This window comes from Clytia hemisphaerica, unplaced genomic scaffold (assembly GCF_902728285.1).
Source record: "Clytia hemisphaerica strain Z4C2 unplaced genomic scaffold, Clytia hemisphaerica genome assembly, whole genome shotgun sequence".
In the NCBI taxonomy this organism is placed as follows: Eukaryota; Metazoa; Cnidaria; class Hydrozoa; order Leptothecata; family Clytiidae; genus Clytia; species Clytia hemisphaerica.
In genome coordinates, this window is record NW_027103286.1 from 2,133,597 (window position 1) to 2,151,898 (window position 18,302).

At 35.9% G+C, this 18,302-nt stretch overlaps 3 protein-coding genes across 3 annotated transcripts; 2 read left to right on the top strand and 1 right to left on the bottom strand.

Annotated features, from left to right (window-relative positions):
* Positions 1 to 2,466: 2,466 nt before the first annotated feature.
* Positions 2,467 to 13,827, top strand: LOC136808348 (syntaxin-1A-like). Its single transcript, XM_067064881.1, has 8 exons — positions 2,467 to 2,605; positions 4,790 to 4,897; positions 5,295 to 5,394; positions 6,223 to 6,297; positions 10,996 to 11,069; positions 12,183 to 12,291; positions 13,188 to 13,264; positions 13,714 to 13,827. Exons 1-8 carry the CDS (start codon positions 2,561 to 2,563, stop codon positions 13,825 to 13,827), a joined length of 702 nt encoding a protein of 233 aa, XP_066920982.1. The 5' UTR covers positions 2,467 to 2,560.
* On the top strand, positions 7,280 to 10,199 carry LOC136806751 (metabotropic glutamate receptor 1-like). The gene has a single exon (XM_067063343.1). The coding sequence runs from the start codon at positions 7,380 to 7,382 to the stop codon at positions 10,107 to 10,109; it is 2,730 nt and encodes a 909-aa protein (XP_066919444.1). The 5' UTR covers positions 7,280 to 7,379; the 3' UTR covers positions 10,110 to 10,199.
* Positions 13,828 to 16,228: 2,401 nt separating the features above from the next.
* LOC136808358 (enolase-phosphatase E1-like) lies at positions 16,229 to 17,737 on the bottom strand. The gene has a single exon (XM_067064892.1). The coding sequence runs from the start codon at positions 17,735 to 17,737 to the stop codon at positions 16,229 to 16,231; it is 1,509 nt and encodes a 502-aa protein (XP_066920993.1).
* Between the last annotated feature and the right edge of the window lie 565 nt (positions 17,738 to 18,302).

Below are 18,302 nucleotides of genomic sequence, written 5' to 3' on the forward strand. Positions count from 1 at the left end.
ACAGCGCAAAAACATTTCGCCCCTGTTATCCTGGAAAGTCATCGATCATGCAAAACCCTATTCAAATGGGGGAAAATCGTGCAACCTTTGCATGACCGAAAAGTACCATATAATTACTTCCAAAGACAAACTTATAAACAAAAGAACCGAACTAATCTCCACGTGCCGTCATATGAGCAAATTCTTTTTAAAAAACTTTAAAGACGTCCCTCCGGACACATTTGATGTCCTTCGTGACAATTCATAGTTTTACGATTTTATCACTTTTTTACGACTTTTTAATCAGCATTTTACCAACTTTGTAACATATGTTTTCACACAGCTTTTTAATTTTTTAGTTACATCTGATGATTGCTTAGAGCATGAAACTCCGAGTTATGGATTTTTAATTTTTTGGTTTTGAAATATATTTTTGATTAAAGAAGCTCTACTCCTGGTTGGTTTTATCGAGCACTCTTTGAATATGATTTCACCTTATTTGATTGATAAATAAAAAGATAATTATATTCTATGAAAGAAATATGCTGTAGAAACAAAACACATAAAAAAAACTCAAGGATACTGACAGAACTCGCAAAATTGTAGATTGTAAAACCGTAAAACTGAAGAAACAAAACACAAAACAAAACTCAAGGATACTGACAGAGCTCACAAAATTGCAGAAAAAAAACAGAAAGTATAGCTTGTTGGTGTTATAGTGGTTGGTTTAGGATAAGTTCGGTTGAGTTGTAGTCGTATCCCGGGGGGGGGGGGGGTACTAGGTTTGCGAGGTGACGGGTATGTCCGAGCCGAAAATCGAAAATTGACCCTTTGAGAGACAAAATTTTGGTGATTTTGGGACCCTTTGAGAGACTTTTTCCTAAATTTTGGTCCATTTTTTCCAAATTTTGGTTTGATTTTCACCAAATTTTGGTCAAATTTTTTGGAAATCATGACCCTTTGAGAGAGAAATTTTTGATTTTCGTGATTTTGGGACCCTTTCAGAGACTAACTTTTGAATTTGTACCCCTTTGAGAGACTTTTGAGGAATGAGAAAAGGTACCCTTATGGCTCGCACATACCCGGCACCCCGGGAGTCGTATTGAAGTGGCTAATCCTGCGAAAATTTCAGTGTTGATCAGACCACCAGACTAAAATATCAAGTAAATATTGTAAATATTTTAGGTAAATATTAATAATAGACCTCATGATCATCAGGGCCGGCGAATCAATTTTGAAAGTGGAGGGGCCAAATAGTAAGTGTCTAAGGAGGCGCCACCACGGTTGGTTGATTTTTTTTTTCTTAGCAAAAAAGTGGGGGGGCCATGGCCCCCCCCCCGGCCCTCCCCGTTTCGCCGGCCTTGATAGAATCTACAATATATTGGCTTGGAATAGGAAAAATTGGGCAAAAGTGAGTGAGATGCCAAGATTGAAAAAAACAAAACAAAAAAAAACTGACACGACCCGAAAAACGTTGCTAAGACTTAAACATGATGAGAAATTGTAGAGTTGAATAGTAATACTGCTAACTCGAACGAAGAAAACTATAAGATTGAGTAATGTATAGATCGCTGTGAGGTTACCGATTGTAGGAAAAAAAAATTTGATGAAGCGAAGCCGTTTTGATCTGTTTTGCTTCGTAACGTCTCTTTTTTTGACGTTTCGAATTTTGACGTTCACACGGTGTTTCGGAACCGTTTTGTTTCGGAGCGATAACAAAAACGAACATGGTCTGAATCACAGACCTCTATAGATATTATTCCTATAAAAACTCTTTGTGCTAGAGGTTGAACAGAAGCCTAGATCCATCACTTTTCAACTTAGCAATAGGTGTGTACTGATTCGCGTTCATTTTTGTGGAGGCTTTTTCAACTGGGTCAAATGTTCTATTGATAGAGATTTGGGATAGTTCTCACTTAACTACTACAAAAGAAAAGGTCTGCTTCAGCAGGGTCCCACCTTATCTATTCACTTCTATTTTGTTCAGCTTTCTAAACATTTACAGATGAAGCTGAAAAAATGTACGTTCACGTTTAGTTTAAGAGCAATATAACTATATTCTTGATTTAATAACTTCGGAAGAAATGGTTTTTAATCGATTGGAATTCGACGAAGGGAAAGCCAAATCAAAACAAATTTTTCTAATTTTTACTTTAAAAATGTGAATATTCTTAAGGAACTTTTTAGTAATTATAGAACTTAGATGTGATAATTCATATTTTCTAATTGAACTGAAAAAAAGCTAGAATTATTTTTTCGCAGTATCGTGCTTACACGTTATAAGAAAAATGAAGATCTGAAGAAAAAATCACACTTTTTGAATGAAGAAAATGAATATAAATTCACGTCCCAGCGCTCTTATATTTTTTTTCGAGTGTTTACATAAGGCAAGAGCTCTTCTATTTTTTGCAGATTTTTTCAACCTTGGTCTTCTCACATTAAAATACTTTTATTTAGAAATTTTCATTTTCATCTATTGATTAACAGAGCAAGAGCTGCACTATGTGACAACGAAGAAAGGAAGAAAAACAGAAGATTTTTCTGAAGAAGAAGAAGGAGAAGGAGGTGACAGAGAATCAAAATGACACGTGATTTGATGCCGCAGTTCATTCGCTTGCATGAGCAGGTAGTTACAATTTAGTCAACAAAGATGGGAAACGAAGTATTGGGGAATCTCGATAATTAAAAACCGGGATTTGAATATCTACTGATTGAACAGGGAGTTTTAATTTTACTTCAATAATTCTAACCCCCTTTTGATAATGAGTTTCGAGGATTTTACTTTGTAAAACAATTTCTGTCTCTTTCAAAGCTATTTGATGTCCCAGACTTTTGTTATTAAAGCTGCACTAATTGATTCGATTTACAAGGGAATTTGATTTTCATTAAATACAGTGCCGTAGCAACTGGGGGGGCAAGGGGGGGCTATGCCCACCCCAATAATTTTTTCAAAAATGGCTTTTTTGCAAAATGCAAAATTTTTCTTTTTTAATTTGTCATAACTGTCTTTTATGTGCATGTTTTGAGTGTATATTTAAGCAATCTAGAGCTCAAATTTTCAAAATCCCCCCCCCCTCGGGCCAAACTATGGTTTGCGCTTGCGGTGTCACTAAACTTCAGCCCCCAATATGAAAATGCTTCCTACGGCACTGTTAAATAAGGGAACGTATCGATAGTAGTAGTCTGGGAATCAAAAGAAAAGAAACAAAAGATACCTCACCTCACTAAGTTCTAAGATTATAGAGCTTGGTGCAGATAGATTAGTCTGATACAGAATGTTATAAACAGTCTGTGTGTTAACCCTTGTTGACAGACTTTACGAACTCTGGAAACCCAGGCAAACACACATAATCAGTTACCATAAAAACTCTTTCACAAGCTCTAAAGACTTTCAAAACTACTAAAAACCACATCAAAACATCAGCCACATGTGTTTAGACTTCCAGTCAACAGCCATTTTGTTTCTAAATGAATCTATGTTTTCATTTTCATTTGTTTTACTTTTTTTTGCAGAGACAGTTTTTTCCCTAAATTGTGTGCGTGCATCGAAATTATCATAATGCGCGCGAAAGTACTGCTAAGTAATACGCCGAAAGCTGGCCAATCAGGCCGAACCTGCATTGTAGGGAAAAATCTCCCTACAGGCGAGTTACCTGCGTCAAGCGTTAAACAAGCAGCAAAAACATCATAAACTAGACTTTGAACAAACTTTAACGCTTGGATTCCCAGGCTACGATAGTAGTAGATCGTCAAATTAGAAATCTCCAATTGTAATAAGAAATGAAGCATGGAGGTATAAAGAAAAACAGGAGCTGAATTTGTCGGTAATTGGTCGTTAAAGTCTTTTGATTGCTTTAATGAAATATATCAAAAGAAAATACTAGCCTCTGCTGCCCGCCCGCAAACTTTTTTTCCGTCAGCGAACGCAGACCTGATTTAGCGGCCGAAGACCTGAATTAACGGCCGAAGACCTGATTCTGCACGGCCGAAGACCTGATTTAACAGCCGAAGACCTGATTCTGCACGACCGAAGACCTGATTTAGCAAGTCACCGGCCGAATACCTGATAGATAAGTTAGGGTCAGTTAGACTAGCTTGAACCACTCGGTAAGGCATCAGTTGCGATGGACCAGTGATTAGTGCAGTGGTATTGAAGACGAAAGATGGGTAGTTCGAGACGAGTTATTGGCATTAATTTTCATTCTTTTTAGCTTAAAATATTTTAACTTAATTTGTTTTCAATACTATTTCCCATTGAAACATCATATAAAAATCTTGATTGAATTTATAAAAAAGATTTATAACAAATTTCCACAATTCATTTTCCCCAGGTCTTCGGCCGTTAACAAGGGTATTCGGCTGCAGCATCAAGTCTTCGGTTTTTAATTCAGGTCTTCGGACCCTAAACATTCTTACTATCAGTATTGAAGATCTCGAGCCTTATAATATACGAAAATTAAATAAAACTTCGTCCACGAAACAAGTATATTCAATTTCGTTGTCTGTTAAATTTTGTTTTTAAAACATATTTTTTCAAGCCAGAAAATGAAAAGTTCTTTAAAAACACACACTATTTCAGACTTAATTTGTAGACATAAAAAGAAATTTGGAGGAAAGTATCGAGCAATATAGTTCACCTTAAAGAAAACATTGATCGAAAAATCTTGTCATTTGACGAAGGATTGCCAAGTTTACAGGCCTTTTTGGCCCCCCCCGGATTTCTCATACTCAGCTTTATTTTTAGAATTTTGTTAAAAATCAATAAGAATTAATGCTGCCCTGTGGTGAATCTTCATTATACTTTGTTTAGAGTTACCAACAATCTTCGGAAGATGAGGAGCGAGATTTCTTGATGGAAGTTGATGAACCTTTCGTTGATCACCACCTTCCTGATGATGTTGAAGACTTCCTTCTTATGGTAAGTTTTCCATAAAATTACCTTAAAAGTTTCACGTAAAACTTATAGTCATACACGTTTTTTTAATATAAGAACATCCAAAATTTTGTTTAAGCCTAAAAATGTTCTTATTAACATGTTTTTATTTTGAGCTTTTTTTATTTTTGACCATTTTCCTAAGAAATAGGATGTTTTTGAGTCTACAAAGCCTATCTTATTAACTTGTTCTTAACATTTTGGCCATCGAAGTCTTATGTTTTTATATATAGTTTGTTTTGTTCTTATAAAAAAAACGTGTATACACCTATTCTAGCCCGGAACGATTGACTTTTCTGCCAGTAAAGAATTCGTAGAGAAAACAAAACTTAGACTTTTTCAAAACAGTTTAGTTTTTGAACCATTTTGGTTACATTTTCAGATCACAGAGCTACACCAAAGAGTGGAGCAAATACATGTCTTGTTAGCTGACCTAAAGAAACATCAAGGAGAAATCATCTCAGAAATTCACATGAATAAAAGTAAACATTTCTTTTATAAGAACGTCCAATATTTTTGGATGTTCTTAACTTTTTGAATTTCAAGCTTAAAAATGTTCTTAAAATATTCTTATTTTCATCATGTTCTGAGTACTTTTGTTAAGTGTTTTAAGAGATTGGGTGTTAAGAGACCGCAAAGCCTTAAGTTAACTTGTTCTTAATATTTTTGACCATTGAAGTCTTATGTCCTTATAGACTGTAGTTTGTTCTTATAAAAAAAATGTATTATTGTATTCAGTATTCAGTTTTAACGCTCGCTGATACTTTGTATGGTTTGTGTACCTGAAATCTTACCAAGGACTCGGTTTCTCTTTGACCGATACTCTTAGGTTCCAAATAAACGGCCCCCGCTTGTTAATCTTTCTAAAATTTTCCAACCCCCCGGACCTTATTAGGACCCCCCCCTCGCTTATTAATTTTTAAGAATTTTTCAGCTTTCAAAGAGAAGGTCCCTTATTCTGCTCTAAATAGCCTGTTTTTAGCCTATATTTACCCTATTTTAGGTTTGTCCCAAGTATAATTTCCCACTCCCCGGCAATTAGGTCCCCCCGTTTATTAAAATTTTGAAATTTTTCAACCCCCCCCGTTTATCTGGAACCTAAGAGTACCTAGCCACTTGAAAGGGGTGTAATTGGATTGGTACAGGGAAATGAATGACACACCCTTCATTGAGACGAACGCCTATTAGATACATAGGTGGAATGGTCGGCTTTAACTCTCTTTATAGCCTTTATAAATGCTTTATAAAGGCTTACTACTAATTTGATTGTCACATGTTGTATTATTGTTTATGGTTCGTTCATTTAACAGGACTTCACGAAGAACATGATATTTTGGTCAGTGAAATCAAGAAAGAATCTTCAAGTGTCAACGAACAAATTAAACGTAAGAGAAAGGGGATCCAGGGAATGTTTTTACTTTTTTAACGGAGTCTGGCTTGAGTCGGGCTTTGACGACCAAGCCTCGTCTACCTATATTGATAAGCTTGTTTGAAGGAAACTCTGAAATTCCCATGGATCTTAATTTTTAAGGGGTTGAAAGTTATTCTGAAATTTCCATAGGACTATTTTAGTTTGTCTACTCCTACTTTTTTTTGTTATGAATTGTAGATTATAATTTTTCCCAAGAGGGTATTTGCACAATTTCAAGATTTTTGCTTGATTAACTTGCATCCTTGAATGGATATTAAATGGAACTGCTCATCAATATCCTTTTGTTTATTGCATTGCTATGCTTACATTTGACCAAACCACTCTTCGGAACAAGCATCATACTGTCATGTAATTAAGAAAAGGACTGATAGTTTTTATCATAGACATAAACAGATGTTTGCTTAAAGACCTTTGCATCGTAAATCCAGCCTTAAGTTGACAAGTAAAGAAAATATCACTTGCTATAGTTCATTTTGTTTGAATGTCCAATTTAGAAAGAACGTAATCTTTGTCATAAAGGTCATTCTTAATTTAATGTGATATTTCGGCACCGCAATTTATCCTAGCTTAGTAGGGCAGTGTATTTTAAAAGGGCCTTGTATCGACACTGTGATGTCTGCTTACTTTATTGAGTAACAAAATTTATAAAGCTATGTAGAACGAGCGAAAAATTTCTCGTCGTTACACGTTTTTTTATAAGAAAATCCAAATTTTTTGAAGCCTTTTCAAGTTTTAAGTCTAAAAATGTTCTTAACATGTTCTTATTTTCGCCGTTTTTTGAGTATTTTTCCTAAGAAATTGGGGTTTTTTGAGCCCACAAAGCCTTAATGTTCTTAACTTGTTCTTAACATTTTGGCCATCAAAGCCTTATGTTCTTATATAGTTTGTTGTTAAAAAACGTATTTTCTGATATTTATCGTCAAAACATACACTCGACATTCCTATAGCTCACCGGATGGTCATAAAACTGAGGGAAGGGAAAATAAACATTTAGAAACCGCACGTTGCAACATGTCACGAGTTAATTACTGTTAAATGTCGTTCATGTTATTGAGCTTATTACAAACAAAATTTTGTTGTTACTATATAGAGTTGTGTAAGAAGAAAGTATCTGTTCGGAACTCAAAAGTTATGCTTTCTGGAAAGATTCTGTTATATTTGGTAGCCGTAGATACGTTATCGAGTGTCGATGGTCTAACCAGCAGAATACCAATGAAAAAGTTGTTAAACTCTGGACATAATATTGTCAACACTGAACGTTTTTATTTGGTAGCTTTTGTCCCAATCAGAATGAAAAGATTTAATCGTAGTGGTTTTGTATGGCGTGAAGTTTTAAAATACGCTTATTATGAAATGATTGAAACGTTCGAAAAAGAGGGGTTGTATTTAAACCTTGATCTGCTTATTCTGGACTCAGAGAATCGTTTAGACATTACAACCAGTCATATCATGGATGTATTATCCAAACAGATGCGTGATTTTCATTCTCCATGTTGTTCTGCCGGAGCTTTCAACGACCACATTATTGGCTTCATAGGGCCGGCATCTTCATCGACGTCTAACCATGTTTTAAACTTATTAGCGTTTGACCACTACCCTGTTATTAGTTACTCAGCAACAAGTGTCCGTTTTCACGACAAAAAAGAGTACCCAAATTTTATGAGAACATTACCGTCAGATGACGTACAAGTCAAACTAATATTGGATATTTTATTACGTTACAATTGGACTTACGTTGCTGTTATTGCGCAAGATGACGAATACGGACGTACGGGAATGGACGAACTGAAAAGGTTATTTTCAGAACATAGAATATGTACAGCTGTAGAAAGAACCATTGCTATTCATAATAAGACTCTAATGGTTAAAGAGACTAAAGAAGTCTTGAAGTTGATTCAAAATGATCTATTGGCCAACGTCGTCATTTTATGGATGGACGGCGTCAAACTACCGACTTTCTTTGAAACTGCAGAAAAAATAAAGTTCTATAATAAAACTTTCATACTTTCTGAGTCAGCCAATGAAACTCCAAGTATTCTTAGTTACGACTCAAATATCATCCGTGGTTTGTTAAGTATCGTCCCTAAAAGTGGTCAATACAATGCTTTTGAAGATTATTTTCGACGAATGATGTATAGGAAAGATGCAAAAGATGATTGTTTGTTGAGATCATTCTTTGAAGAAAGTGTTGGGATAGACCCTACTTCTGATGCATCGATTAACGATTACTGGGGAGATCTACCAATGACCAAGAATGGGTTTGTTTATGACTCATTACATGCTTATGGGCAAGCAGTAAAAACATTCGTTAACAAACACAACGGAACTTGTAATCACACACATACTAATGTTTGTCTTAGAAGCATCACAAGTAATCGTTCAGATTTTATTCAAAATTATTTAAAAAAAGTTGCGTTTATCAACCTACATAATGAGAAAGTTTCCTTCGATTCTAAAGGGAATGTCAACTGTACACAATTTTGGATATCGACCATTCAACCTTCCACAAAGCACGAGGGATCTTTGTTTTGGAAGCGAATAGGCAACTGGAGTAACGATCAAGGTTTAGAAATGAATTTTGAAAATTTCACATGGAATAATGGTCTAACAATACCCCCGTCTTCGAAATGTGGAGCTAGGTGTGAACCTGGGTATGAGCATTCGAATGGATCCACCGAGTGCTGTTGGACATGTATACCGTGCCAAGGAAACACAATCAAACAAAACGTTGGGCATGGTTTGTGTATGACGTGCCAACCTGGTTCGTACACAAACAAACAGCACACCAAATGCGTTATATATCTAGAGAAAAGATTCGATTTCAAGAGCAGTATGGGAATCATTTTATTATCCTTTTCGATCACCAATTTGATTGTCATCATATCTTTCACCATCGTTTTTATCGTTTACCGGAAAACCCCCGTCGTTTTATCCTCGCAATTATCAATCAGTCTAGCTCAGTTTTTCTTTTTGGCACTCTTGAATCTAATAGTACCGTTAAGTATCAATAAACTAATGGGTATCAAATGTTTAGTATATGGAACCCTAATACCAATTATTGGTACATTAGCAATTTTACCGACCGTCTTAAAAACGCAGAGATTGAACAGGATTTTTATGGCTAAACAAAGAATACACCATCACCATTACTTTCATACGAAGGACCTGCGTTTGTCAGTTTGTTTGTTACTTGCTCAAGTTTTTGTTACCGCGTTTTACAGTATTTTCAACAGTTATGATCAGCCAGTCACTAAGGTTGACCCTGAAACGCAAACATTTACAATCAACTGTAATTTTAATTGGTTTATTTACATCCAATTCGGTTTCGTTTTCACCATTGTTTTGTTCTGTGGGATTTCCGCGTTTCGAGCGCGGGTATTACCTCACAATTATAATGAAACGCGGATGATCGCGTATTCAATGTTCATCACGTGTGTAATCCTCGTTTTTACCGTACCCTTGTTCGTGAGTATCGGCTTGGAATCGCAGACCCTTATCCTCCTATGTGCACTTCTCTTGGTAGACTGTAACATTACTCTTTGTATGTATTCACCTAAAGTGTGGGTCATCATTTTTCGTCCGAACTTAAACACGACCAAATATTTCACAATATCGAGAATGAAGCATGTAGAAGAGAGCGTTGCTAGAGAATATCGGAAATCGCACCTTCTAGTTTCTCAAACATCTAGCACTGAGAATAGTCCTTCGCGTCACTCTTGTCGGAGCTCAATGTTGGTTAAGACAAATGAGCCTCTTTTGAAATAAAAGTGATTAATTAAGGATATATATTTTTTAATTTTAATAATAGATCTATAATGAAAATAATAAAGAAACATAACAAAAAATCGAAAATTTCACACTCCAGCTAAAATGCGTGCCCTTTCTAACGATCACCATTTACAATTCACGTTAAGATGTAACCGCTTGACATGACCCACACGGAGGCCATCAAGGAGCGTTTAAATAAGGTCAATTTTGGTCTTTAACCTACAATCCCCAACAAATATCTTGAGACAGAAGATTTCTAGACATTTTTGGAAGATAAAAATCCGTCACCCGGACCCCATTATCAGTGTTGAGTCCGGAAATGGCCGAGAACTCAACGCTGACAGTGGGGTCTCAAATATAAATTGGGGGATTGTAGTTAAGCAAGCAAAATTCTTTAAGTTCATTTACACTTTCTCGTTTAAATCTGTAAATGCCTACCTTAAGTTGATAAATTTTGGCGGGGATTTAATTTGGCGATAGATCAAGTTCGTAAAATTTAGCGGGGATTTAATTTGGCGAATTGGAAATTTTGTCACACTGAAATGGGTGAACATTACTCAAAAATGTACTAAAAAGTTGTGATTTTTCACATAATTCTCTTTTTGTTAAATTTGGCGGGGATTTAATTTGGAGAATTGCCGAATTTGGAAATTTTGCCGAGGATTTAATTTGGCAAATTTTGGCAAAATTCGCAAAATTCGCCAAATTTAATCCCCGCCAAAATTTATTCACTTAAGGTATTCTCGTTTCCAAGCCATTTTTAAAATAGTCTCTTAAGGTCTTTCTGTGAAAATTTATTTTGAAATCACTTCTACTTCATCTCTGATTTTTACCTTTAAAGCTAATTATATGATAGTTATAAATTTGTATATTTTCTTTGTAGGTCTAAAGGTGGTTGTGGAAGGAGAGAAGAGAGATGGCTACATCACAACAGAAGGGAAAATGAAGAGAGATCAGGTGACTACTCCCAACAGAATCCTATTTCAAACACCCTCAATCATCAGTTGAAACCATAGATTTGTAAAGCCCGATGGGCTAGATGTCAAGCTTTTGCTAAAAAGTGTGCCGTATTTAGGTAGAAAATCCTACCTAAGTCACGTGACACTACAATAGAATTTCAGCGCTTGACCAATCAGAAGCTTTGCGGACTTTCGAAAACAATAGCAGTAATATTTTTTCCGATATTCACTTTTTTTTTGCTTTGAAGAGCTTAAAGCACGACATCTAGAACGATCCCGAAGGCTTTACAAATCAGAATTCTTTACACGATAGTCTTTCCAATGTGAATTCTAATTTTTCTATAGCTTAAGCCGTATCAAATGTTTTCTAAATAGAGCATTTAAGTCACGACGGAACTTAGACAGCATAGTCTTAGTCTTATCGGTATTTTTGGTTCTTGGTGGATTAAAGTTCGACGTAAAAATAGGGGGACTGTGTGGTCTGAGAAGGGCGACGGGAGTACAACAAAAATGTGCCTGTTTGGAACCATCTTTGCAGGTAGTTCAAACTAAAAATTGAATACAAAAGAAAACTATCAAAACGGATGAAATGCTAGGCTATGAACATAGACTACTGAATGCTAGAAAATTGGACTATAAACATAGAAAATAATCATTCAGTCAAAAGATATCAAACAAATAAAAGTTATAAGCTGATTGACGTCTAAAAACGCTGTTTTCTGCTGGTTTCTGCTGTTTTTTGGGGTCAACCACTTGTTAACTTTGTATCATAACTTTATATTGAATAAATATTTTAGTGAAATTTTTTCACAGTGATGACCTCCTAAGATCAAAGAATCTCTCTAGTGAAAATGAAAGTCATAGCACTTTTCTACAAGATCTTCATTTTTTTCTTCTTTATTTTCATCTTCGTTTTTAGAATTTTTTTAAAGACTTTTTTATTTCAAATTTTTCCACTCACAAATATCTCTCCAACGATACCAAATTTATAAAGATGGAAGAATTCCTTCAAAAGTTATAGGTAAAAGAAAAAAGAGTGCACACTTATCGTGAACAGACTTCAATTAATTAAAATTCACTCTAACTGTTCCTTCTTTAACTGCCTTCGCAGGTCAATGTGTTGGTCTTGATCTTCCAAGAAGTGATGGAGGAATTCAATCGAACGCAAATCGAACATCGCGATCATTGTAAAAGTAGAATCAAACGACAGTTTGAAATATGTGAGTTATTTTTGTTGTGATATGCTTCTTTAATCTTGAATTTCTTAAAGCATTCATATCATTCATACCTTTGACAGGTGTTTGAAGATTTAATGATCATGGCTCTTGGCAGCAGGTTTTAGGTGCCCCCTAAGAATTCAGGTGACCCCTAAGATTTAGGTAACCCCTGGTTGCCAAATATTTTAGTTGACCCCTAAGCCGTGCTATTGTACAAATTTTTAGAAATAGCTCAGCGCACACATAGTTTTCTCAGAAACACGATTTTTAGACAGAAGACATTCCGTAGTGAAGTTTATGATGAAAGAAAAACAAGTTCAGAAAAAAATCACCAAACATAGAATCTAGCCCCCAGGTCCATCTGAAAAAATTTAGGTGACCCCTAACATGGTTAGTCCCCCCTGTTCCAGCCATGATGATACTTTAAAGTGGAGAAAACATCCTCCACATTGCCCGATGATGGGAGAAGAATCTTTCGAAACGTAGCCAAACGTAAATCTTGTGACATTATGAATACCACACTGGGTCGATAAGTTTAAACTTATTTAGTCCCACAAGTATCTTTGGCTTTGGAAAAATGAAAACAGCTGAAATTCGAAACATTTGAATCCACATTCATATATAAACGTCATTAATATATCAAGTCCACTACTCAGGATATTGTTGTCAATCTAATTTTATGATCCCTATCAACACTCCTATCTCACATCCCCGATAAAAATGTTCCTACAGTGGGAATGGTTTTGGAGATTCATATTAAATATGAAATTGTGATAAACTCAAAGTCAATTTCTCAATGTGGCTGAAATTGTAGGGTGTTTTTTCCCACCGCCACCGGAGACAAAATTTTAGCCAAATTTTTAAGTGATTCGTCTTTTATTCTGTGTACCGTTTGACAGGTGGCCATGACGTAGATGGAGAAGATATCGAAGAAATGCTGGAAAATAATGAAGTCAATGTTTTCACCAAGCATCTGGTATATACATAAACAACATTTTCGTAAAGACGACTGAATGTCGTGTTGAATAATTAAAAGCTCCATTAAAGAAATATCCTAATAATGCATAATTAGTGCATACTAAATATTTTCTTGCCATTGTTTCGATGCTGACGCTTTTTCAATAATTCAACATGACATCGGTCTTAAGAAAAAGCCTGTTGATTTTCTCTGTATTTATTTTTGTTCCTTCTTTTTAGGTGTTATTGGTTAAATTCTTCTCTCTGACTCAAAAAGAATGTGTTTGCTTTCTTACGACTCTTACAACGTCGAGAGATCGAGAGCAAAGTCAACAAGTGCCTTGTCTTTTCACTAACTATAAATCAGGAAAATTGAAATGAAAACATAATTTTTAGGTTAGAATATTGAGAAGGTATTTGGTGAACAATGAAAGAGATTACAATAATAAATTATTGTATTTATGACAGGGTATCGATGATCTTGCTAAAACACAAAATGCTTTGCGAGAAGTTGAAAATAGACACGCTGATATTTTGAAGCTGGAAAAATCTATAACGGTATGGAGAGATAGAATCCCTTGACCTAGAAAACCGGACAGGGTACTACCCTTGCCGACCGACGGGGTGAGCCGCTGAAATTCGAAAAATGGACCCTACGTGGAACTCGTTTTTTGAAAAAAGTGACCCGGAATGGGACTAAAATTCCAAATTCTAAAGTTTTCTCAAGAATTTCCAATTTTTTTTTAAATTTCCCCCAAAAAGGTTTCCTACGAGGGACTGAATTTTCTATTTTGGTGTTTTGGCGACCCAACCTGGGACTCATGGAGGTGAAAGAAGGTACTCTGACCAGCGGCACATCCCCGTAACCCTTTTTGCCCAATTACCCCCCCCCCCCCCCTCCCTCCCCAGGAAGAAACCTAATAGTAATGATTTGTTATCTTAAAGAACCTTTTCGTCCCTCAAGCCAACAACATTCATAAATCTGCACCACTGTAGTTCCCTCCCATCAGGCAACTATGCTTCTGCGTTACTGAAACTATTCTTAGGCCCATTCAGATTATTGAAAGTATTTAGGAGGATGTATAGAGTAAATTGCTTCCAAGGGAATCCTTTGACCTTAATCGTTTATAATCATATGTCACTACTTTTTATCTTGTAGGACTTATTCGAGATATTTCAAGAAATCGCCATACTAGTGGAAATGCAGGTAATAATAATCTCATTCGAAAACCATTCGAAAATCTTTTGCATATAGTAGAAATTATGCAATACTCTGGAATAAGCTTCTATAAAAATGGAGGGCAAGTGTCACATATAGTACATAGATTGGAACCCCAAAATAACTATAATTAAAATTAAATTTTCCTGATGGAAATCGACCCTTAGAAAAAACCTTTATCCCTGATTTTTTTTCATTTCTCTGGAACCTTCAAACCTTTCAAGACAAGAATAATTTTTATAATCAGCGACCGTAGCATAAAGGTAGAGTATCCAGCTACGGTGCGCAAGGTTATGGGTTCTGCTTGATGCTCATCAACTAAAAAGACGGATCAAGGGTAAGTGGAGAAATCCAGGAAAATGAGTGGCGCCCTCCCCTACCTTCGGGTAGACAGCTATACGAAAAGAGAGCCTTCGGGTCGCCCTCGACTGCGGTCGCAAACTTACTTTATAATTTGTTTGATTTCATCACAAATTCTTCTCTGGTTTCATCAAAGGGTGGATTGATTGACAATATCCAACATAATGTCGAAGAAACCATCATCATAGTGGAAGAATCACAACAACAATTACGAAAAGCTATGAAATACAAACGTCAAAACATTTTCACTTGTTGTTGTCCAGCATTCGTTCGAAACAGTATACATTGCTGTACCGTCATGTGAATATCAATCCGCCCTAGCTAGCTCAGCATAAACAGCCTTATTTGGACAGTCATCTAACGCTATCTGGATGTCATGGACGCTACATGGATGTTGTTTTGACGTAATGTGCTATAGTTCCTATTTAGAAATGTCCAAATCGTTGACCATGAGACTGATTCCATAAAGCCAATGTGCGATTTCATGTTGTACATGTTTTTTTGATAAGCATTACATTTATAAGCATATACAGGCTCAGTTTTTGGTACCTAACAATAGCTCTATTGTTTTGGAACAATAAAATGCTAAACATAGTACTAGCCTGATATAGAGGTAGGCACTTTATAAAAAAACATGTACGTGAAGCTCATCATGAAGTATAATTCGAACAAAATGGAAAATAGCTATACTTTTCAAACAGAACTAACAGTTAACGTATCGGCATATTTAGACCTTTTGGCAAAAGTGAAAAGATGTTTAAATAAAATCATGATGATGGACACTCCCTTTAAACAGAAATGTTTTGCAAAATCAAGAATTATTGAGTACTGATATGGATCCAGGTATACTAATTTCATTTGAAAAATTCTTCAAAACCTATTTGTTTCAGGAGTATTTTTTGTAATCATCAAAAGTCCTAATAAATAATCTAATAAATTTTTATACAAGCAACTAATAAAATACCTTAAGGGAACTATTTTTTGCAGGAACTAATTTTTGCGGTTCGCAGTTCAAGATTTAATATTTAATATTTGCGGGAACTTAATTTTGCGGATTTCTCACTTGAAAGAAAATAAGAGCCGTACTGTGAATTATTCGACCTTTCTTTTTCGCATTTGAAAAATATTTTACGGTTTGGGCCTAAATCCGCAAAAACCGCAAAATTTAGCTCCCTTAACCAAGGAATTCCTTGCCTTAACATAATAAGCAATTTTTTGTGTGTGAAAATACCTATAAATACGATTCAATTAAATTAAGTCTGCTCATTGTCACACACCACCCTTGGTCCTTCTTATCAGTGTAAATTTACAATTATAGTTCATTCAACATTGTGGCTGGCAGTTTTCTTTCAAAGCAAAAGCGCGTCAATCCCTTCTACGTTATATTCCTCAAAGCAGTTCGAATTACATCATTGTACAACAAGCTTGACAATAATTTTGTGATAGTTGTGCTTTCTGGTACACTCTCAACGCTTTCTTGGTCAAATAGAACGAATCGTCTTTAGGTTTCTCAGTATAAGGATCTACAAGAATGAAATCAGTCGTCTTATTTGCTTTTTCTTCGTCATTTTCTGATGTTGTCGATTCTTCTTGATCGATTTGAGAATCTTCTTCCTTGATCTCAACACCTTTATCAACTTTATCAAGGCTTTCTACATCTGGAGATGAATTTCCATCAGTCATGAACGGGTTCTTGCCATCGCAACCATGTTTTTCGGTGGTGTTTTCTTCTTTCTCCAACATTTGTGTCACATGCGTCAAACTAGATGCTTCCAATGTATCGTCAACCTCGTTGGACTGGTCTGGCGATTCAGTTTGGTAATCTTGATTTTGACTTTCTGCTGAAACCTCTGCATCCTCTTGTTGAGCATTTTGATCAACCACATTTGTAATTTCGCAAACATCAGTTTCTTCACCAGTCAGTATACTTGATTCATCATCTTTGGGTATTTCACATTCGCCAGCAGTATTTCCTTGATTCTGCTCTTCCAATTCTTTAGAGGCAGCCAACATCGAGAATCTTTTCCAATGAAATTTCTTACGTTTTTCTGTTCCTTGTTTTGATGTTGTTTGATCGTTACCATCTTCAACAGCTTCTTGGGTATCAGAAGCTTCCTGTACAACCGCTTTATTCTTTCGTCTCATTCTGATTGAACGAGGAATCTTGCGGGAAAATTTCCTTTTCCCAACACCACCAGCAGAAGCAGTAGCTTCATTCTTACTTGATTGAGGCTCTTCACTATCTGCTTGCTGATCACCAGGAGAACCTGGAGGTTTTGATTCTTCATTCTCGGTATCTTGGTGTGGTTCAGAATCTTCCAAAGATTCTTCTTTCTCTGGCTGAACATTCTCATGTTCTGCACCATTGTTAACCACTTCTTCTTCCTCAGCAGATGTGATGGCGACTTTGACAGGTATGCCAGTTCTTTTCCATTTGAATCTGTTTCTCTTAGGTGGCAATGGTGGTGGTGTTTCATTCTCTTCATCTTTGGCGATTTCTTCATCAGCAGGAGTTTCCTTGACTTCCTCTTTCGAAGTCTCGGTGATTCTCGACAGACTGAATTCTTCATTATTATCTTGTATTTGTTCTTTAACTTCCTCTTCTTCATTTTCTTTCGTTTTTGTTGAAGACGAAACAGTAATCTTTCGTTTTCCAAATCGATTGAAAAGTTTATAATGACGTTGTTTAGCCTGTTGCGGTTTCTTGTTGTTTTCTTGTGGATTTGATTCATCTTCCTGAAGTTCTTCTGGAACTACATCTTTACAACTTGCTGCATTAGAAGTTTCCTCAAACACAGCACTTGTTGGTGCTTCTATATTGCCAGGCTGTTCAGCGTCATCTCTGTTCTCTGTGGCGTTTGAATCTTCACCACCCATAACTTTCTCCGAATCTATTTCTGCGACCTCATACATGTTTGACTGTTACAGCTCAAGTATAAACTAAAATAGCTGGAAAACTGTTTTTCTTTTTTCACATTGCAGAATGAAATTGAGAGGAGAAATATAAATGAGTTCAAATCAAAAACATACCGAATGAATCTGAAAACAATCGAAACAAACAGCCACAATCAAAACTATGTTGAGTATGTTTCATAGTGAGCAGCTTCCAACTATAAGAAGGTGTTAATGCGTGCAATTCAACGCAAAACGAAAGCTGTTTTCAATTGAATACGTTCCTAAGAGACCCTAAGAATAAAAGCTTCGAAATCGAAACTACGGAACCTCCTAGCTTTACCGTGCGGAAATACCCCGACCTGAGAATAATTCGCCTGTGATCGCTGTCTCGCTAATGTTTTTGATTCTTTAATTTTACACAATCCCTTGTTTTTTTACTCCATTCAAGCTTCAAGGAGCATTAAAAACGACACCCCTATGTATGCTTTAAGACCTTTGGACGTCCTAGAAACGTACATTAGACGTCCAAAAGACGTTTGTACCCATTGTGCCCTTTGGGACGAACTGATGAAGCAACGATCAT